Source organism: Aptenodytes patagonicus, chromosome 4, assembly GCF_965638725.1.
Source record: "Aptenodytes patagonicus chromosome 4, bAptPat1.pri.cur, whole genome shotgun sequence".
NCBI lineage: Eukaryota > Metazoa > Chordata > Aves > Sphenisciformes > Spheniscidae > Aptenodytes > Aptenodytes patagonicus.
This window is the reverse complement of record NC_134952.1, coordinates 61,554,521-61,576,986: the sequence shown is the minus strand read 5'-3', so window position 1 is coordinate 61,576,986 and position 22,466 is coordinate 61,554,521. Positions and strand designations below refer to the sequence as shown.

The window sequence follows — 22,466 nt, the reverse complement described above, 5'->3', positions numbered from 1 at the left end:
CGTTCAAATGCTGCCTGCATGTTAATTTTTAAACGTGTGGTTATTCCCTTTCCTCTTTTTTCCTTTTGATTTTCACCTTGTTAAAGCCAAGGGTTGGCTGTTGCTGTGCTCTATCATTTGTACAAACGCAGTGCACGTCAAGTCAAGCCTCCCAAGTTTTGGAGGAAGCTCTATTTTGAACTGTCACCATGCATAAAATGACAGGAGGGGTGACTTCTTGCTTAAGACATCCTTTTCTCCTGAGGCTGTATATCCCATTTCACAGGGAGGGAGATTATGTAGCTGCCTCTCCGAGCCCTTTGCCAAGAGCCCCGCCGACAGACTTTGGGAGACTCTTTGGCCTTCACGAGGAGCTTTAGGAGCACACATACACACACTTCAAGTCTTAATTTCTTTGGGACCATCTGGAGTTCTTCTCCCCTCCCCCCCAGGGAAGCTAATAAAGGCAACCTTGTGACTTGGTGGTTTATTTTGGAAGCTGCAGGAACTCGCTGTGGCTGGAGGAGCCAGATTTGGCAAATGTTGTCCCGTGAACTCTGTTGCGGTGGGGGAGTGTCACAGTCCCCCTGCTCTTCCTTATCCCAGAAATTGGGTCACAGCAGTAAATTGGTGGGTTGGTTGATAAGTGGAGAAAAGACAGATCTCTGTTGGGAATAAGGGTGTGCTTTCATCTTGCGGGTCCGAAGGAAACGGGTCTCATATAATCACAGCGTCTGTGGACGCATGCATGGATCTCAGTCAGCTTTGCCCATTTTCAGGGGAGGAAACTGGGGCACTCAAGCCAACTTGGCAAAGGTACTGTGTAAATCCGTGCAGGATGAAGAATTTAATCATTAATCTCCAGGATCAAGGAAGGACCCTAGTCCAGCACTTCATCTCCTAGCAAAAATCTGATATACATAATAGAATTTTTTTAATGAATGAATTTAACAGAGTTTTGTCTTCCTTCACAGGCAAACAAATGCTAACTCGAAATTGTTTCTTCCAAATATCGTTAGCCTTTTCTGTCTCTGTCAAGCCCTTTTCCACTCAGTGGGCTGAGTGCTCATGAATTATAAAAACGCAACAAGTCTTCGAACATCAAAAATGCATTGGTGCTTTGTTTTCTCATGTTATCTCATAGTATAAAAATCCTTATGCAAATGTTTTTAGCTGTTAAGACCTCCCAAGATGTTATTTTAGAGTGTAAGGCATTCAAGGATTGATGTCTGCTCCATGTCTGGAAAAGACTGGAGCAACAGTTGTTCAGCCAGTTTGGAGCCTGGAGAAAGAAAGAGGGACATCTTTTCTGCTGAATATGTATATTTAGAGAAAGCATCAATCCTTGACATCAACTTAAGGGTTTTCTAGGAAACACGTATAGACATGGTATTTTCCTGTTGGTTGCTCTCAAGGCTCCAGCATCTCAGGAATATGTGAAATCTCTTAATTTTTAATTTTGCCATTATTTCAGAGGTTTCAGAGACCTTTCCTCCTTGCTACCGCAGGACCTACATTGCATTGGGGTCACTGAAAGAAATTAAGCATGGTCTTGAAACTGTGGATGTGGGTATATTGTATGAGACTGAAGCGACTGTGGGGAAACTGAGAGAGAGCAAGAGGTGGGCTCGGGGCTTTTCATCTGATATCCCCTGATCTCTTGAAATGCTTCTTAAAATGTGTGGAGTTGGCTGACAGATATTTGCTGCTAAATGTTCATTTAACCCCTTGCAACCTCCAAAATGGCACTTTTCTGGAGCCAAACAGCATGGATAGGAAAGCAGAGGGTGGCATGGGATGTCTTTGTGGTGGCTGCTAGTGGAAGAGAAGCAGCCCTCAGAAGGCAGATGGTTTGGGCAAATTTGCTTCTGGCTTTTGACCACTTGATCTTGACATCAGTGTGGGCCTTATCGCTCTGCTTAGCAGTCTTTTGGATGGTGAAGTTTTTATTTTTTTAAAGTCCCTTTCTCTCTGTCCATTTTTTGGTTTGAAGGAGCTCACTCTTTTTTCAGATTAGACTAATTAAAGACTAATTAAGATGTAATTCAAAAGGCGATCATAAAACTGAAACTATCAAAAGAAATACTAAAAGATATCTATAACAATGGTTTGAATATAATAACTGTTAGTAATTGGTAACCATCTATAGGAAAGAGCAGAGAGCTCAACTTTTTAGTTAAACTTTTTTTATAGACTTCTCTAGATCTGTAGGGATACATGGGAATATTGTGATTATTGTGCTGTTTCAGTGACTGAGAAGCTGTAAGAAAGTTGTATTTTTACTGCATGCGATGTGATAACAGTGATAGATGAATATTAATGCTCTTCAGAGTATTTTCAGTGGCATTTCCTAGACAGACATATAGAGATAAAATCATTTTTCAAAGGAGTGCATCCCTGGTTTCAGCTGATAAAATGTTGAGAGCTCTGCTGAGGTCGGTGGAGCTAGGTGATATACATCAGCTGGGAATCAGGCCGTATGGTATGGTCTATATATTCTACATGTCTTTTATATTCACTGGGTACAAAGAGCCAAGTCCCTTCTTCTGGAAAGAAGGTTTATCACACTGCTCCCTAAATTCAACACAAACAAAACCCCAACCTTTCTAAATCTTTTTAAATTGCTCAAAAGATTTTCTCGGTCAGTGATATTGCAAGAAACATACTGCTTTGGAGGTGACCTAATTTTAACCTTTTCTGAATTGCTCTATGATTAGAACAGTCACATGCCGAAGTAGGACCCCATTAGTGGGTTTAAATCATCTGTTTACTTCTGAAAACACGCATTGTTACGGGCTCCACTGAGTATTCCTTTTTTTTTTTTTTTTTAATTTTCTTTTCTTTTCTTTTCTTTTTTTTTCTGTTGCAGGACAGAACATCGCAGTTGTACCGGTTTGGGAGCAAAATATGGAATGTGTTTCACTGCTGACCAAAGGCAGCCAAATGAACAGTATTTATAGTAGTTTGAAAATCAGCAGTTAGCAGTTTCTTCACATTCTAACACTACCCAGCACTTTCCAGAGAGAACTCATTGTTTACAAGAAATCTGCTTTCCAAATCCGTTGCGGTGCCCTCCAGCCTTGACTATTAACTATTTGCAAAGGGGAAGCTAATCTACAGTTTGGGGAAAGATGGCAATGGATGAGTACCTGTGGATGGTCATTGTGGGTTTTATCATTGCTTTTATTTTAGCCTTTTCGGTTGGTGCAAATGATGTTGCCAATTCTTTCGGAACGGCTGTGGGCTCTGGTGTTGTTACTTTACGCCAGGCTTGCATTTTGGCTTCAGTTTTTGAAACCACTGGCTCAGTATTACTGGGAGCAAAAGTAGGAGAAACAATTCGGAAAGGTATCATTGATGTTAACCTGTACAACAACACTGTCCCACTACTGATGGCAGGAGAAGTGAGTGCAATGGTTGGTAAGTAATAGTTTCCTATTCCAAGTAACGTTCATTGTGTATTTGTCATCCTGTTCGTTGTGAATACTGTTAATTAAGTCTTCCCATCTTCTGGACTTGCACGTCTGGTTTTGTGTGAATGCAGGGGCCTGTATTCCTTTTTTAGTCTCCTATGTTTTTTCAATGCTTCTTATAATTTACATTTTTCAATGGTTCAGCCATTTAACTAATAGAAGAAAAAAATGTTTGACATAATGGATCATATATATGTATTCCTAGGGTACTGAAAAAATTGTTTTGGAGATTTTTATGATGGTAAATGGAAAATATGTAAGCATAACATTTGTGACTGTACAGAAGATCCTACAGAAAATCCTACAGAAACAGCAGTTTGCAATGAATATGTACAAGAAGGAATTACCTAAATTGTTTTAAAAAATTACAAAAAATCCAAACATATTTGCTTAAACTGATTGTCTAGCTGAGTGATTGCAATTAATCATACACTTCACCCTTGCCCATGGCAAAACTAAAGGAGCAGTAAAGATAGATGGTCACACGTTTAAGGTCTTTTTAATTTTTCTGACTCAAACCGACAGGAGTTCAGCGTACCTTAGAGTCTACTCCGTGTGCTTTTGTTTGCAGTTAAATTAATCTCCGTTTAGAACAAATAGCATATTCTGAGGTAAGTAACATTAAGCCACGGTATTTACTCTTTGTTTATATGCAAGAAGCTTTGGGAGCTTTTGGAGAGCTCCCTCAAGAATCAATAGCAAACCTGCTTTTAAAGGGCAGGAGACAGCAGGAAGGAAACCCTTTCACTGTGGGAGAGGCAGCCCAGGCAAGGGGCCAGCCTGCCCATCCCACCACTTCTTCAGTCTGGCAGGTCCGTGGCATCCCATGTCAGGGTGACGTGATTTATACGAGCATTGCAGCATCCTCTGTTAGAAAGGGATGCTCCACTCAAAGATTTTCTTCCTTAAACCTAACCTAAATATTATTTCCACCTACCCCCTCTAACCTCCCCACAGTTTTCAGGCAGGACCTGCACATGAGAGAGGTGAATCCGTGCAGAGGTCTACTACATGCAGTTATTTTCCCATTTCTTTGGGGAAATAGGAAAATTTTGCTTTCTTTTTTAATTTTAATGGATCAAGATGGACATTGAGTGCCAGTTTCTGGACTTGTCTGAGGTGGCTTTGTGTGCTTGAGAGCGGGAAGGTGGTTCCCTTGGACTTCACTGCTCCTGAGCCTCCTGAAGGTTGGCCGCCTTCCCCTGCCCAAGGGGAAGAGGGGCTGGTTAGCGAGAAATCGCTGCTGGGACCGCAGCCGCTTCCCCAAACGGTCCCTCTGTGAGATTGCCAACTTAAACCACATCAAATGCTCTTGGGCACCCTGCATCAGTTCCTCTTTCCTGATGTCTTGCAAGGTCAGCTGCAGATTTCTGGTCTTTCCCTCAAGCTCTAGGGTCCTTCTTAGTACCACTCCACTTGCATCATTTAGCCTTCTGCTTCCTGAGATAGCTCCATCAGTTCCCACGGGCGTGTGCCCAGGAGCAGCGTACACCATCTGAAATGTAAGTGACCTGCATCTTCTGACCTTCATGTTCTTGATTCTCACGGTCCCCATTGAAGGAAAGGTCCTTGTCCTTTTCTGTATCTATTTCTGGCATCTTGATCCTGGCCGGGCAAAGTTTTAAGTCTCAGATGCCCCCTGCGGAGGCAACTGGCCAGCAGCTCAAAGAAAACAACTTATTTGCATGCGTATTTACATAAGCCTGTGTGAACTTCATGACCAGTTACATTCCCTTCCTCCAGGAAGGGCATTAAGAAGAAATTCCACCTTTTAAATCTCAGAATTAATCACAAGTTACAAACTGCAGATTTCAATTTTTTTCCCTCAAATCCATCTCCAGCTTTTCTCTGGATGTATGGTATTTTTTCTGTGTTTTCTCTGAGCCTTCCTGGATGTTTTCTTTTCCTCTTTCTGTTTTTGCTCTGCATTGTCCCCCTTGTTCTTTCATGCCTCATGATCGTGTTTTTGCAAATGGGCTTAGCTTCTGAATTTTGATGAGGCTTAAATGAGTCAACAGTCTGGGAGAGACCAAAAGTCGCTGTATCCTCTTTCCAGATGTTGGCGGAAGATCCTTTGATGCTTGCAGCAAACAGCAGATGGTGATTTTCAGGGCAACCTTTTCTCCTAAGAGAAAAGGAAGCAGGGAGCAACAGGATTAAAATTTAACATTTTGTAATAATCTGTAGTGTATTAAAATAATGTTTGTTAGGCAGTTGGGAAGTTAGGAACTGTTGCTCTTGGGATTAAATTGTAGTACTTCCCTAGCATTAACTAATTGTCAGGTTATTGTCAGGAATTGCCCGAGTGTTGTTCTAGTGATCCCGGTGGGAGCTGAAGTCAGCAGCTGGTGCGACCGAGGAGATGCCACCAACTGAGTGGACATCCCAGCCAGGATTAGCAAAGCAAAGTACTAACCCAGTTTTGCAGGTGGCATGGTTCTTGACGGGTGCTCGCGGCTGGCACACAGCACTGGAGCCTCAGGAGAATGGATGCGGTGCCTTCGGCAGCAGGGGAGCATGAAACGCACCTTGAGCTGAAAGCCGGCGCTGGCGACTCCTGGTCAGGGCAGTCCGCAGCCAACCCTCCTTCTTTAGGAGATAGCAACCGGGAGGAAAGGGTGTGAGGCCACGGTGTCAGCAGGCGTGAAGAGTCTGAATTTGGGACTCTGTGACAGGTCTAGTGAGCCTCCTGCTTCCTAGGTTAGTTTTGCAAAGATAAAAATTGGGAACATGCATTTTATGTTAAAGAGGAGTTAAAGCTTTGATGTAGGTAGTTAAGGTATTGCAAGCCCCGGAGAAAAGTCCTGCTCTGGCTTGATTTGTATTTTTTTCTGTTCCTTAATGTGCTTCCTTAAACTTTTTTAGACCACGCATTGTCCTTCTCAGACCATCCATCAGTCCTCCACCACTTTCCCTCTTGCCCTCCTGTTTGTTTTCAAGGTGAAGTTGATTAAATAAGGAATAGTGACATACTCCCTCTATTCCCCCCCCCCAACAAAAAAACCCAGCCCTCACTACACATTTGCAGTGCAGCTGTGGCTTGGTTGCATTTTCCCTATTTTTCAGACTGTATTTTGTAATTACATATCTATGGCTGGCTTATCTGTTTATTTGGCTCTTTACAGATGTTACCATCTGTTTTCTCTTTCACCTCACTTCCACTTGCTGGTCCCTAAGTTCATGTCAAAGGTTTCAAAGTGTATTTATTTTTACTTTAGTACAGGGGAAGAAAAGCCAAAAAATTAAAGAGCAGGTGTTCCTTGGTTGATCTAGAATTTCCAATAGCAATAGGAGTACCAGTTGTTTTGGGATAGTACCCTAGGAGAGATCAGTTTTACAAACTGGTTGACTTCCAAACGTAGCTGCATGTGATGCCAGCAAATCACCATTTGCAGATGGCTCCATTTCAAGACCTTCAAACCATCCTCTCCTGTTGGAATTGAGGATGGAAGCTGAGATTTTGAGTAACAGCCTATGTTCAGTGACCTTGCTTTATCACCTGTGTCTGCTGCAGATCTGTTAAGAGGTGGCACGAGCCAGAAAAAACAGGATTTCTCTTGGCAGTTTGATTGCTGCCACTGGGGCCTCTTAACACATGAAGATTTAGTCTTAAGGCCATGAAGTCTTAAGATGAAGAAGAGATCTTTCTAAGAATTCTCTAATATTGGGCGAGATCCACAGAAAGCTTGGGTCACTGCCAAAATGATTTTGGTGTCCTGAGGTTAGCACCACTGCAAGAGGAGCAGGGAACCTGGGTCCTTGCAACGTGAAAATGAGTTGGAGCATGGAGCTGCATGCTCGAGGGCTTGGTGACCAACTGTGGTCTGATCTAACTACTGAAAGTTGGGGCTAAAAACAAATACAAGGCATCCTCTCTGGTGCTTGGGGGTTTTTTGGGGGTTTGGGGTTTTTTTTCTTCTCTTCTCTGCACTCTTGGCAAACATCCTTCCTTGGGACATCTGTTGGGACACCAGACCTCACATTTACTTTATAGACCATTAGCCACCATCCCTTAGTTAGTTAGGGGATCTTATTTCCTTATGCGAAGGGTATCTTTGGCTACTCCATGACTAAGATAAGCCTTTTCTGCAGTTCTGAATTTCTCCAGTGCCGCAATGAGCTGCAAATGAAGGCAGTGAGAGAGTCCTTATTCCCTCCTCAGTCCATTTTTCCTGTAGAGGACTCTGGATGGCCGCGCATCACTGAGAAGAGGCATAAAAACTTCCTGCCCCACAATTTGAGCCTTCCTCTGGTAGCATCTGAATTTAGGAGCGTAGGTAGTTCATTAGTGAAATGGTGGATGCCTCCTCACACTGATCACTTGGAGGCTTCCAGGTCCAGCTCTCAAGGATGAGGTTTTCTAAGCTTGATGCAGACTGGGAGCAGTTTGTGTATTTAATCAGACAGGCTGTAAATACTGAAAACCTTAAAAAAAAAAAAAAAAAGCAGAACTGTTGTGCAGTGTGAAGAGCTGTTAGTAATAAAAAGTCAGAAGTAAGATGCAGCATTCAAAGCTGCTATTAAACTGTCTTAGTATCTGCTTTTAGAGAGAGAACAAGAACAAAACTCTCTTTAGGAGATCTCTGTTGTGCATGTGGAGTGTAGGCAGTGCTCGTAAAAGAATGTGGGTACGTGGCGAAGAATTTTCTGTGTGACATTATTGTTACTGTTGTTGTTTATACCATATGGTTGGGGTTTTTTCAAGGTTCTGCTGTTTGGCAGCTGATTGCATCATTCTTGAAACTCCCGATATCGGGGACCCATTGCATCGTAGGTGCTACGATAGGATTTTCTCTGGTGGCAATTGGCACGCAGGGAGTCCAGTGGATGCAGCTTGTCAAAATTGGTAAGTGCTGTTTTCTTTTATGCGTGAGGATATGTGAAATAGTGTGCACTGCCTGCAAAAAAAATTCCCAGAAATCTGCTTTGTGCTGATAGCACTCCCTCCTTAAATTCCACCCCAGTCCTGTCATTCAGAAGATGCACTGATGCCGTGTTCATTATGGGCTGCAGTGTGTCTCCAGTGGAGAAAGGGGTAAGACGCAAGTTGCACTTCCCCAGCAGTAAGTTGAGGAGACATTGTCCCTCAGAGACATGCTTCAGGGTGACATTCCTCCTCTTCTAATTCTTTTCGTGGCAGCTCATACCACCTCGTTCTTACTCTCAACAATGCTGGCCATCATGTGAATGCCCACAGTCATGTTTCTCCACCCACCAGCTTCAGGGAGGCGGAAGCTGGGCATACAGCACATGTTTAACTCACAGCCTCCCACTGCCAAGATCAGCACAGCCAAGCAGGGATGTGAAGGAGTTTTCATTATTGTTTTGGAAGCCTTGTAACCCGAGTCGCAGCCTAAACCCTGGATTAAAAGGATTTGATGCTGAAGGCATGGAAATACAATTGAGCTTTAGAGAAGTTGGAGCAATGCGTATTTTTTTTAATTCTGTCAAAAGTAGAAGAGAGTTTGCAATGACAGCAGAATCAATCTGTTAACCATGCCACAAACAATAAATCACTCTGGATGAGATTTCCAGAGCGCTGCCCTAATCCGGTTTTATTGAAATCAGTGGGAGTTTTGCCACCTACTTCAGTTAAATCAGTCCTGGACACTTGCAAATCTGGCCTGCAGAAAATGTATGTGCATTATTCATTACAGTTGATGCTTCTATGGCATTTTGGAAATCAAGACTTCTACCCTGCGAGCAGCATGGCATCCTGCTAGATGCAGTTGCTTTCCACTTGCTTGCAACATTCGTGGTCACGGTGATTAGGAAATTGCAGGGCTTTCTTGGTCCACTCTGCATTAAACTACAGGAAACTTTCCTGATGATGTTGATTGCTAAACTTGCAAAATTATCAGGAAATGCTTTGGCTGATGTTTCTAATAGTGCCTAGCATTACTTTGACTTTCATGATTGTCAGTGGACATTGAGTTGCACCAGTTGTAAGTAAACATACGGAACATTCATAGTAGTTGTACAAGAACTGTTTTAAATTTATTGCTCATTAACTACTTATTTAACTGTTATGCAAGAATACTCTTTATTTCATGTTTCATTCTTTCTTTTCTTCAACACAGTTGCCTCTTGGTTTATTTCCCCACTGTTATCTGGCTTGATGTCTGGAGTCCTCTTTGTGCTGATTAGATTCTTCATTTTAAATAAGGTAAAGAAATCTCACTATTATTATGAGTGCTCAGTATGAAGGCTGTGTTCTAGCCTCCCATTTGAGTGCTGCCATTTCCAGAGTTTAAAGTTTGTGGCTTGTCTGGTCTCCTGTACAAAAGGCATTTTTTTATAGCCACTGGAACTATACTTACTCTTAGCAGTTCGGAAAGCTCAGAGTGAGTAATTTGACAAGTATTTGAGGCTTAGAAGGTGCTACGTGATAATTAATATTGTATATTCTGTTTGATTAAAGGATGGTACATTGAGATTGCTTCTGTATTAGTACAAACTTGTTGGCAGTGACTTACCCTCACGATAGCTGTTTTGACTGTTATTTAAACAGAACAGTCCTTCCTTGGAGATACTCTAATTGGTATTTCATAGTTGTGAAATTTTAAGCTTTGGTTTTCTAGCACATCAGACATTAGAAGATGGGCATCTGCGTATTTCCTAGATTCTCAAGAAACTTCAATCGATGTGTTTTAGTGACCTCAGTCAAAAGTGGCAGCTTTGAGGTAACGTCAGTCCATATATTTCCAGTGCGGAAGACGATTTGCCTGCCACCCAGCATGAACTGGAAACCAGAATACTTTTATCTGCTCTTTCCATTTCTCTCACACCATTCAACTTGCTAAAATGGGGGAGTGCAGCGCATGACAATGACCTAAAATAAGGGACACTGTATTAGCAGTTATACAGGGAACTTAAATAGATGAGGGATTAATTCTTTTGCTATAAATAACACCACCTGTAACCTCAGCTTCATCATTCTTTATTTCTGATGTAAATAAATGTCAGCGATAAAAGCAGATGATAAATTTGATCGAACTCAGCTTTGAATTTAAAATTACTCAAGTTGCATAAAGGACGAGGAAAAGTTCCTCTATTGCATTCAAAACCTAACAACTTAAGAAATTAGTCATGAAAATCACATGAGCTGTGGTATAAAAGCCACATATTTAAGCATTCAAGAGTCAGAAAAAGTTCAAGCTAAGGAAATTGTCTTCTGACTGCCATCTGTGCCATTCACAAAGTAGTAAGATCTGTAGAGCTTCTGGCATAAGCAGGTAGCCACTTGCGTTGTGTATGTGCATAAAAAAAGAGCAGCTTTTTAGCTTGTGAGTCCGTGGCTTGATGTAGGGGTTCGTGCCTTTGTTGGGGGTGTCTGTGAATAGCAGCTGGCCCTGCGGATACAGCCCGTGCTGCATCACGCTTGGGGACTGGGGCATAGCGCAAGGCAGCTGCAGCCTTTTCTCGGCTCCCTTTTATAGCTCATGGCAGCAAGAAACAAAACCACATGAGCCAGCCCTTAGCTTCGCCAGGCTCTTTGCAAATATACGGAGCCCCTCAAAAGGCAAAAGCAGTCTCCTCACAAAGGCTTTTTCCACGGCTCGCACGGTGCGTTTCCGCTGCACTGTCAGTTGAGCCTTTCCTCGTGAGTGCTGAGGGCACGAGACCGCAGCAGGCAGAGCGGCTTGCTAAACATTGCACACTTGCTTTATGTATGTTACCTGTTTAATACGGCCAGACACTTAATATTTCAGAGACTTCTGTTACCTGGTGGGAAGTGCCAGGCTGTTTCAGTCACAACTGAGAGGTTAGGAATAAGGTTTTGCAATGGACGCGTTGCACTGATGCTTGTAGTCCCGTCCCCAAAATATCAAAGCCTTGTCCTGCTCGGCACCCTTCAGTCGTGCCAAGTGAAAGGGACTCCTCATCTTGGAGACAGGATAGATAAGAAAACACTCGCAGGAAGAAACGTGCCCCCAGGTCACCCAGCAGGTCTGCAGCCGACCTGAAAGTACAACCTGTTCCCATTAACAGTGTCAAGCTTCCCCAAAATGCTGGTGCTTGCCAGGACCAGCGTTGTGGATTCGGGTGTAACCAGACAGGTCACTGTCCTTTCCTCACCACCCGCCCAAAAGCTCCACCTGCCTGGCACTGACTCGGGAGCACGTGTTTTCCTCATGGCGGTTCATGCTGACATTAATCTGGTGGAAAGTCCAGCTAATGTTTCCTTTTTTCCCCCGATTTCTACGCAGGAAGACCCTGTGCCCAACGGTCTCCGCGCACTTCCAGTGTTTTATGCTGCTACCATAGCTATTAACGTGTTTTCCATCATGTACACGGGGGCACCAGGTGAGTGAGCCATCCGCAGCGGGAGGCATGGGAGGGAAGCTTCCCGCAGTGTATAATGATGGTCTGCCAGCATGCTGTCAGGTAGCTGTCGACACCGCACGGTTATCTCCTACGTTAGGAGTTAACGAGGGCAAGAGTAAATCATACACCTCCCCACATGCCTCTGTTTGTGCATGTGTTTTTGTGACTCCCTCCTGATCGCTCTGGTTAGTGGGGAAGAGCGCAGCTACAAAAAAAAAAATCCCTCTTTAGAGGAAGGGGAAATATTGAGCTGCCAGCTTCGGCTTCATAAATCTGAGCACGTGTTGAGCTCTCAAAGGTATTCCAGGTATGTGCATCAAGGAGGGAAGGTTCAGAGAGGGTGGTAAGAGCAGGTAGGCTGTTTGCACTCAGTCTAATGCTATAGCTCCACTGAAATCAGCAGAGTCACTGTTCTGGCAGATCTGGCACGGAGCCTATTAATTGAATTTACTTCTTTATTTCCCTTCAATGATAAGAAACCCCGAGCCTGTTTCTGCATTGAATCCATCGTCTTTCTTGGGTGCTGTGTTTTCATTGCAACTCAAGAGAAGGAAATGATACATGTCATTTTCAGGACTTTCTTTACATTTTTGTATGTTTGTGTATTTTATGTGCATTTATATGTTTGTGTTTATTTATATTTGTGTTTATATTTGAACTTATATTTATATTTTTATATTTATGTTTGTGTATTTATATTCACACATTTTATGTTTATATATTTGCTTTTGTGTGTTTATATTTAACTTTACTTAAGCAGTGTACATTTAAACACACACTTGCAGCAAAAGAGTTCAGAAAAAAGATGTCCAATGCTCTCAACTACTTTATTGAAGACTATGGTCATTAAATGCTATCTTTAGATTAGATTATTGCCCCAGAGCCATGAACGAACAGGCAATTGAAGAGAGACTCCTGAACATGCCCCTGAATTAAGAAAGCAGGCTTAGAAAGTGACCTTTTTTGAATAGAAATTTGTTTTCTCTAAAACCTGACACACTAGAAGTACTAGATAAATGCAGTCGGTAGACTCTGCTTCATAGCATACCATTACTGAAATTAATAAAAAGCTCGAGAAGTTCCCAATTTGAGGGTAACGTAACGCAACTATTCCTTTTTCTTAAGTCTAATTGGCTACGTCTCCAAGATGTTTCACAGTAAATCAGCTGTATAACCAACATTTCCTCATTAGTTGTACTGCAGAAGTAGGTCAGGCACTCTGCAGTGACTCATTAAGCAAAATAAATGAAATAAGAATCTTAATGTCCCTTCTGTTTCAGCTTAGCAGTCTCTAAACTGCATGAACAAAAAGGTAGGACTCCGTTTTTGATGCTCAGGAAATACATATTTACTCTCCAAGGCCTCTGTCCTGGCAACGTCTACTCACAAGGATGAATTAATCACATAGGTTTCAAGATAGGCGTGCATATATGGGTTTGAAAGATCAGAGTCCGAGCTCTTTCTTCACTAAGGGTCTGATCATTTAATTGAACAAGCGCAAGGAGCTCTCTTGGGGGGACACTTACAGGAACACGAGTTATTGACATGATTGTGCATGTCAACCTCAGCTCTCAAGTGCTACATTAAGCTATTATCATAAGCAGATAATGGCTTAGATTAAGCTAAGCTTCAGGCTTTATTGACCAGAGCAAAGGTCAGGGAAAAACTTACCCTAATGGGCAACATGGTTTAACATGCATTAGTGTATAAAATCACTGCAAACTTGTTTTAGCAGCCCTGATGTGGCAGTTTTACCCCTGACTTCTTTAGAAATAAAGTCACAGTGGGGTAACAGAATTGGAAGACTAAATCTGCAAATGTTTGCATGTCAACTAGACCTTTAAATACTGCACTAACTGATAAATATGCTAAAAATGATCGGCTCATTCATGTTGGTTTTGAATACATTGTGAACACAGGCTTTTCTGCAACAGACTGCTCTTCCACTGCCTGAGATAATTAAGTCATGTTAATTTATGCTTTGCTTGGGTTTTATTTCTTTGTCTTCACAGTACTGGGACTGGTACTGCCAATGTGGGCCATTGCTCTAATATCAGTCGGCGTATCCTTAGTATTTGCCATCTTAGTCTGGATTTTTGTGTGTCCCTGGATGAAGAGAAAAATAGAAAGTAAGTAGTTGCTTGATGAAATGCAAGCGATATAAAATCATGGAAAATTTCTTTTCAGAGCTGGAAGTGCCCTTGAGAGGTCACCTAGTCCAATCCCCACCCACAGGCAGGATGTGCTTAAACTATTCCTCAAGTATTTGTGTAACCTGCTCTTAAAAACCTGCAGTGGTAGAAGTTCAAAACCTTGTTAGGCTATCCATTGCAGTGCTCACTCTTCTAGAGTCTAGCAGAAGCAGGAAAATAAATCCTGGAATATAATCCAGTTTATATTTTATTAAGGAAACATTAAAGAGGAAAAATCTGGCAAAATTATTATCTTTAAGTGACTTCTTTAACTTTACAGTAAGTTGAGCTGATCACAGCTTTTAGCTTTACAGTGTTTTGCTTGTTTGCTTTGCTACTCTCCACAAATGCAGTGTTTAAAAAGCAGAGAAAAGTTTCAGATTTCATTAATAAATGAGCAGCTCGGTGTTTTACTTCAGTTACCTACTTTGGCGAATTTTGTAGGAAGAAACAAAGATGCTCTAGAATTTTCTCAGATGAATTTAGTAAAGATAAGTGTTACAAATAAATACAGAATGTGTATGAAACGGCGCCAGGTTATTGTATCCACGTTGATCTATGCCGTTGATGCAAACAGTGGAAACATAAGCAGCAAGATGGATAGGCTGGGTTTAAAATTACAGTATTGTTATTTCCTTAGGCCGCTTAAAGAAAGATGCTGCACTGTCAAGGATATCAGATGAAAGTCTTGATAAAGTTCAAGATGAAGAAACACCAGTCTTTAAAGAGCTTCCCGGTGCCAAAGCATCTGACGAGAGCACGATTCCCCTTACTGGCTCAGTAACAGAAGCTGCTGGGGCATCAGATACTATTGCAAATGGAAACCATCCACGTGTACCGTATGGTAAGAAACTAAGACAACACAGAGGGTTTATCTTCTCCCTGTTTTGATAGGGTTTCTTAACTGCAAGTAGGTCTCTGTTGTAAATGGTAAGTTAGTGTTCGGGATTTCCAGCTCTAATCCCTCTTCAGCACTTGTTGGGAAAGATGCTCATTTACAAGTCACATTTTCTAGAGAGGACTTAAAAACAACTACATTTTGTTTGGCTGTATTTCAATTTTAGAAACAGCTGAAAACAAAAATTACTTTCCTTTTTGCTTTACTTTGTATCCTTAATGGTGTTTCCATCCTTTTAAGCGGTGGAAAAATACAGAGAACGCAAATTACTGATGTATGAAGGTTAAATTCAGCGTAAAGATGATTAGCATACTACCACAGGAGATGAAAAGATTTGGGCTTTAGTTGACAAATGTATGACCGTCTGGAGCGTGTCCACTAGAAAAATCTCACGCATTGTTTTCTGAACGTATATTTATAAGAAGTAGGCTTGTGTACATAAAGCTCTTTTTGTTCTCCCATGTGGTGGGATCGCATCCCCCCACTTAGTAGTCTGCTGACTTTGATATCACTTTGCTAACATCTACGCAGCCCTGTAATTTGGTTAATAAACGCCTAGTATATTCAACTGAGTCTTACAAAATCAAATGAGTCATGACGTGAAGCCCTTTGTGTGTGTGCTTCCAGTTTAAAAATAGCTAAAACCAATTCTGAATGTTGCACAGTGGAAATCCGGGAAGTCAGGAAATGAAAAAGATAGTTTCTTCAGAAATATTGCCTTAGCTGTGACATGTGTCCTACAGCGTATGCTAACGTTAAATGTATACAGTGGGAATAACTGTCATCACGTTCATAGAAATAAGATATACAAAATGTTGGAATAGCTGAGGAAATATTTCTGCAGAACATGAACTTTTTTTGCTATCTGTTTTTTTTAATTATTTTTAAAAGTTATGTAAATGTCTCTTAAACATAGGTACTTTTGAAAGGTGACCTCATATTCAGTATGAAATTACAGTAAAGCACCTTTCCTGAAATCCTTATTATGCCTATTCAATGTAGACAAAACCTCAGAAAAAGTAGAGCTTATTTTACGAGAAAGAAATTTTATAGAAATTACTTTTTCAAAGAACCTGAGGATTTAACCTTCAAGTATCACCTTTGAATAGCCGATCCCAAGTGACTTGCTGCAGGTCATACAGCATGACCGGGGGAGACCCAATGCTGGAACAAAGGCAAAGCTCTTTTTGCACAGAAGATGAGAGAGTTTATTTTGCAGTAAATTGAATCTTGGCATATTCACTGCATATATTGCAAATTGATCTTCTTTGTCCTGTACTCTCAGATGGCTGCCATTAATAAATTATTGTCTCGTGAAATGGGAGGGAGGGGGCTTCTGTATTACATTCTGTAGTAGTAAAAACTCTACATCTCTGTCTTTTTAGGGAGGGCGTTTTCGATGACGCACACCTCGGTGAAATCACCTGTTTCCAATGGTACCTTCAGCTTCGATGGCCAGATGAGGAGTGATGGCCACGTTTATCACACTGTGCACAAGGACTCAGGTTTATACAAAGACTTGCTCCACAAAATACACCTGGACAGGGCCACCGATGAGAGGCCCACTCAAGAAAACAACTACAAACTGTTACGACGCAACAACAGTTATACTTGTTACACAGCTGCTATTTGTGGCATGCCAGTGCATTCCTCCTTTAAGGCAGCGGATACGTCAACTCCAGAGGACAGTGAGAAGTTAGTGGGAGACACCGTTTCCTACTCCAAGAAGCGAGTGCGCTATGACAGTTACTCCAGCTATTGCAACGCAGTGGCTGAGGCAGAGATTGAGGCGGAGGAAGGTGGGGTGGAAATGAAGTTGGCCTCTGAACTCGCAGATCCTAACCGGCCCCCAGTTGATCCCGTGGAAGAGGATAAGGAAGAGAAAGACACGTCTCAAGTCCATCTACTTTTCCACTTCCTCCAGATCTTAACAGCCTGCTTTGGATCCTTTGCCCATGGAGGTAATGACGTCAGGTAAGAGGATGAGATCTCACAAACCAGCAACTTTATGGTTTAAGTGCTTGGAGCAAGGTTTGCCAGCTTGGCCGGCCGGAAAGCGTATTCATTTCTGCAGGCAGATGATCATCAGGGCTCCATTTCTAGGAGTTGGGCTGCTCAGTCTATTGTTTATTTTCTTCTCAATGGTGACATCTTTTTTTATTCACTGCTAAATAATTGTGCAGTAATTAGTTTAATTCAGGTTTAATTTTGGCAAGCTTTGAGGCATTGAGACTCCCGCTGGCCAACCACTGTAAAAGGAAACAGGACAGCCCTAGCCCCACAGAGTTCGCAGCCTATTTTAACTGCAAGATCGGAGATCATCAGCAAATGAGAGGTTTAGACTATTTTTGTCATTAGATGAATTTCATCTCTTGTCACATTGCGAAAAGAGGTGTGTGAAGAATGTCTTCATTTTGATTGCTGCAGCCCTTATAGGCTTCACTTTGCTGAATCTCTTGCTTGGAGTTTTCCAGGGGTCTAGGACCATGTGAGGCAGTGTATCACCAAATAGCACAGAAAATGTAACAAGCCTTAACATCAAAGTCCTACTGAAGTTCATAAACTGCACATACAACTTCTCCAGCTGCCACAGTTCTCTTACCAAAATAAAGGGAGCTACCCCCGAGGAGCCCTGGGCACGTTCCCATGCCCCATGCGGAGAGGGGACATGGGCTATGGCTTATCTCCTAGCGCTCATTTAAGAAGCTTCCAATCTCCGGGCATAGTTCTGGTACGCAGTACTCCCTAGCAGGAGTTTTATTCAGAGCCGCTATCACCGTTGAGTTGCTCCTTGAATTTGGAAGAAGCCAGTGAGTTCATCCTTCAGTCATTTGGCTTAAGTGCGTCTGTCCTTAAATCCCATGGCATTAACATAATTTCCCAGGAATAAAGGAAAAGGATCATCCTCCAGGAGTCTTTCTCTCATGTTCATATTGACTCAGGCAGCTGACAAAATCTCGAAGTTGGTCTCAGAAATGTTTATCTGCACCTCTTCGCCCTTTGTCATTTGGTCAGACCCCTGCAAAATAGTGTCTCTTCACTCACTCATTTGCCAACCTCTTTCCCTTCGAAGGCTTGGCTCTGTTTTATTCCACAAAGTACAAGGCTTTTGACCAAAGGACGTAGGATGTGGGCTCAGGATGGAGCATTTTATACCTTCCTCGTCTGCACTCACATTGCTCATCTGCTTATAACATTGCTTCATCTGCAGGGCCCTATTGTACCTCGCCATCTCGGTGGCACATGGCTGAAGGGCAGTTTGGGTGTTTTTGCTCTGTCCCTGGGAACATTGCTTATTTTTCCTTGAGGATTTGGCTGGACTGCCTCTTCCCTAGGCGTGGAGCGATCCACTTGGTATTTAGTAGGCGCTCTTTCCTGTATCGTGATATGGTCCCCTGAGAAATCCACTCAGAAACTGCTTGTTGAAGCAGCGTTCCTTATTTGGGTTGTAGCTGGGGCTGTACTGAGTCCCCTTCCCGCTGAACCCTCGCTGTGTTAGGCGTGCCCTGCTGGTGTCGGTTTCAGCATTTGCAGCAGGGCTTTGCAGCATTCATAACTTTCATAGTCCTCCTTAGGCATCTGGGCAAACGCTGTCCCACTCAGCAAGGAGAACGGTTATTGCTCCTCACTCTTGTCAGCCACCTGATTTAACTTGCAGCTCATCTCAAAAACACTTACAAACATGTCTCTTCCCTCCCCGTCCATGCAGCGTCCTGGGAATTCAGAATAGGGCTTTCTGAAGAGCTTTCTTGTTCTTGCTCTTGTTATTACTTCCTTCGTATCCGCAGGGATCTGGCTCTGGGAAGGGGTCCAGGGTCCCCTTATCCTCTGGATCAGAGGGCAGCAGTGCAACTTTCTTTCCTCTCGGATGGTCTCCGTTGATCAGGACCTCTGCTCTGAGCACACTGGGCAAGAGCAAAGACCCATGGAGGCCGGTACCCATGCTCTGTAAGTGGCCAGCAGCAAGTGCCAAGGGGAACATAGGAAAAAGGGCAAACACCGCTGATATTTCTTGTAATGTACCCTGGGAAATACCATTGCAGAAAGTTCACAGCCTACTACAGTAAGTGCCCTTGCTCCTTTGTTCCCTGTAGGTGATGTCTATACATACTCCTCAAGGACTCACATGTTTATGCAAGCATCACTTGCCTTTTCTGTAGACGGCAAGGGTAGTAGAGTTTGTTAGAAGTGATCTGTAAGCATGCAGTCAGTGCAGAAATAAAATTTGGTGTTGATAGGAGCTGGACAGGATGAAAGACAAGGTTTAGACTTTGTGCAGTATGCTTTGTTGCATCTTACAGCCTAATTCCCCCAGAATTCTGCGTTTGGACTGGCTTGTTGCCTTGGCAATATCCTTTCCTGAAAGTTCGTATTTTTTAGTGTTTTGCAGATCTCTACTTCTGTCAGTGATCCTACCAAATTTGCCAGCAAGCATGCATTTTTATTACATGCTGTTTATTCTCTTCTTAAGCTGAATTCATGTAATTGCAAAACTAAAGAACAGCTTAGCTTTGTTTTGTCAAAGCTGGTAGAAATGCAAGAAGATGGTCATGGGTGTAGGATTGGATAGGAACCATCCTTGCAATTGTACTGAGTTCCAGCTAAGCAGTAAAAATTAAAGACCCCTTTGTATGCCAAAAAGGTTGAGTAGATAAAACACTCTGGTAATGCAGATATCTATCCTGTGGATTGTGTAGCAGAGACATTTTGCCAGTCTTTGTCTAGCAGAGCAGAAGACTTCTTACTGGGCTCTTGGCTCCTCTGCATGTCGCATAAAGATCTGCAGAGCTTGAAAGGCAGTGCGTTGTTTTAAAAATAATGCAGTAGAACCTAGCTAGTAGCACAGCTTTCTGTCCACATTTCTGTAAGAAAGTAAGCCTTGGCAATCAATCTTCCACCGAAGGCTGCTGTCTTTTCATCTCCCTCCTTCATTCACTTTCCTTCTGCTCATTTTAGGTGCTACTGTCAAGCTCCTTCTCTATTTTTTTTGTCAGCCTTGAATCCTGTTTCTAAAATCCCGCTTTCCTCTGCATTTGGTTTTAAGCTCCTCACTCATATATTTAGGGCAGCACCTCCATTGTCCACATCTTTTCCTTTGGACTTGTCTCCTACATTTTCCTTCCCCATCCTGGAACTCATTCTTGTCCCATGTTTTCTATTTGTTTTCCATCAGGCTGTTTGCTGGTATTCCTTGAAGGGACAGGAGCAGGTAAGAGGAGTGAAGAGAGAAAAATTAAAAGCTAATATAAAAATTAAAAACTGCAGGTAGTTAAATGATTGACCTGTTTTAGAGCATATTTAAGCATGAGGCATGTGATACGGACTGAACCATGGACGCAGCTCAGAAACACTTTATGGAGCAGAAGTGCCCCATGTAGTTTGGATAGCAAACGATAGTATTTGCCCAAGATAGTAGGCAAAAAATCATATGGAGATCTCCCTTGTTTCATTGTCCAGGCTTTTCCCCTGGACCTGGAAGAGTTAAATCAGTATTTTGCCTTTGACTGCAGAACTAACTCATAATAAGGATAGCTAGACCCCAGTTGCTTCCAAGGTGATGCTTTTTAGCATCGTAACAATACCAGCCATCTTTGCTGTAGGAGTTGATGTTTGTAGCAGTCAGGGCTTGTGTTTAGGCTGACATCAGCAGGGATCCTGGCCGGGGCAGCTGTGTGTTAAAAGAAACAGGGAGTCATGGTAACTCCTTATTTGGGTGACTGTTTTGTTCAGACCATCCCCTCCTGCCCCCCGCCGCAGAGCTTATATGTGCTGTGTCAAGGATGCTGGAGCCCTTCCAGGGCTGGGACTAACTGAGTTGGGCCGAGAGCCTTGTGACACCATCGTGCACATGGGCTAAATTAAATCTAAAGAATTTAAAATCCCGACTAAATGTGTTGGGACAGAACTGCTGAAAAAAGTGTTGTTGTTGAACTTAATTAGCGGCGCCAAGTAAGCAGGTCCCACTGGCTCAGCACCCGAGCACAAAGGGAGCACGTCAGGTCATTGCAAGGGCAACAGGAGAATAAAAAGGGCAGGATGGAAAAAAAGACCTGGGCCAGGAGCGTGACACAAGGAGAACTGCCAGCTTCCTAAATGCTTGTGCAGAGCCAGCTTTCCAGAGTGGCCAGGAGGCTGGGCTTTGTTGACAGGTGGAGATTATATGCACCTATGGTTGAGCTGGACTGAGCTTATTTTCTGTAAATATGGGTTGGTTCAGCAGGAATCGTGATGATCCGGAGCTCAGCGCTGCAGCCACAGCAGCCTACCTGTATAAATGCAGGTAGCAGGAGAGTCGCTGAAGCTGTAAGGTTTATCTTGCGTTTCAAAGTCTGGAAGCATGTCTGAATGTTTTAGTTCCCAAAAACGAGGGCAGTTGGGCAGGCTGTTTTGGAAATGGCTAGAGAGGACTGCTAGCCCCATAGCTATCTCCTGTGCTCAGCACAACGGTGGCTGTGGCTGCTTTGCTACTGGGTTGGGAATGAGAAAGCTATGAGCAAATGGTGCATCGGCCCCGCAACCCATCCAAGCAAATGGGAGGACTCAAGCAACCTCTGGAGCTCGTTATTCCTTGAATTCTTGCAATCGAAGCCGGATGACCCACAGAAAGATGCTGTAGGTTGACGTGAGGTTTGCTGATTAAAATCTGCTGTTTATGCTGTGAAAAAAGCCTGAGCCTTGTGCTCCTACACACCTGTCTGTGTGTGTGTTTAGTCTTTTCTCATACAGATTCCTTCTCCTGTAAATGGGTAGCCTCTTCTGTCCCTTCCTACCCCCCCTCTCCACCTCAGGCCATCATTCCTGCTGTCACAGGAGAAACCCCGGGGATGACAGAAGGAGCCACGTGCCCTGGCTTGTGTGAGCAAGCAACTACCCTGGGCTCGTGGATTCCAGCCATGGAGGAAGGTGGTTTGTTATCGTGACGGCAGCAGGAGCTGTGATGCTCCAGCTGAACAGAGTGACCACGGATCATGCCACCCGCCTGTGTCTGTGCGTGCCAAGGTGCAGGTGGTACCGAGGTTTAGCTGGTACTTGCTGTAGGGAGGAGAAACCTGCTTGCAGATGTTTCACGGTTGTGCGGGGGATCTCAGTTTTGCTGAGTTCCTGCTGCATAAATTGTTTGAATGTGGCTGCTCTAATTAAATTTCACATGGAGGACTTCAGGACTACCCTTGCATATTCGTACTTAGATATAATAGGAAAAAGGGATCATTCATGTTAAAATATGCAGGTAATGCCATATAGATGTATGGCACAAGCTTGACAAAGAATGGCTCTCTTATTATCCAAATGATATAGGCTACATTATTGAAGACAGAATTTAAAACTTATTTCAGAGCTATAGTAAAAATGTTTATTATTTTTTATATATTTCTACACATTCTTTCAGTGATTTCAGGGACACTGAACTGCTACCAGGTAGGAAATTCATTGTTAAGCAAAGCAATGTAAGTGAAACTAGGAAATACCTGCTTGCCCAAAATACAGGGAGAAGAAACTTCTCCTTTTACCTCGCTACAGAATTCACTGGAGTTTTAGGTCAGAGCACACAAACAGCAGTGGGACTCACTTTTTCCCCTCTTCCTAAAGTAAATGCAA

At 42.9% G+C, this 22,466-nt stretch overlaps 1 protein-coding gene across 5 annotated transcripts in view; it reads left to right on the top strand.

Annotated features, from left to right (window-relative positions):
- Positions 1 to 22,466, top strand: part of SLC20A2 (solute carrier family 20 member 2) — a 58,742-nt gene that overhangs the window by 22,331 nt on the left and 13,945 nt on the right. For all 5 annotated transcript variants that reach the window (XM_076336911.1, XM_076336913.1, XM_076336910.1 and 2 more), the window contains 7 exons: positions 2,849 to 3,399; positions 8,158 to 8,298; positions 9,533 to 9,618; positions 11,663 to 11,759; positions 13,793 to 13,909; positions 14,613 to 14,816; positions 16,256 to 16,844. In XM_076336911.1, coding sequence (XP_076193026.1) covers positions 3,111 to 3,399; positions 8,158 to 8,298; positions 9,533 to 9,618; positions 11,663 to 11,759; positions 13,793 to 13,909; positions 14,613 to 14,816; positions 16,256 to 16,844 — 1,523 coding nt within the window. In that variant the 5' untranslated portion in view covers positions 2,849 to 3,110. The remainder of the gene's footprint in view (positions 1 to 2,848; positions 3,400 to 8,157; positions 8,299 to 9,532; positions 9,619 to 11,662; positions 11,760 to 13,792; positions 13,910 to 14,612; positions 14,817 to 16,255; positions 16,845 to 22,466) is intronic.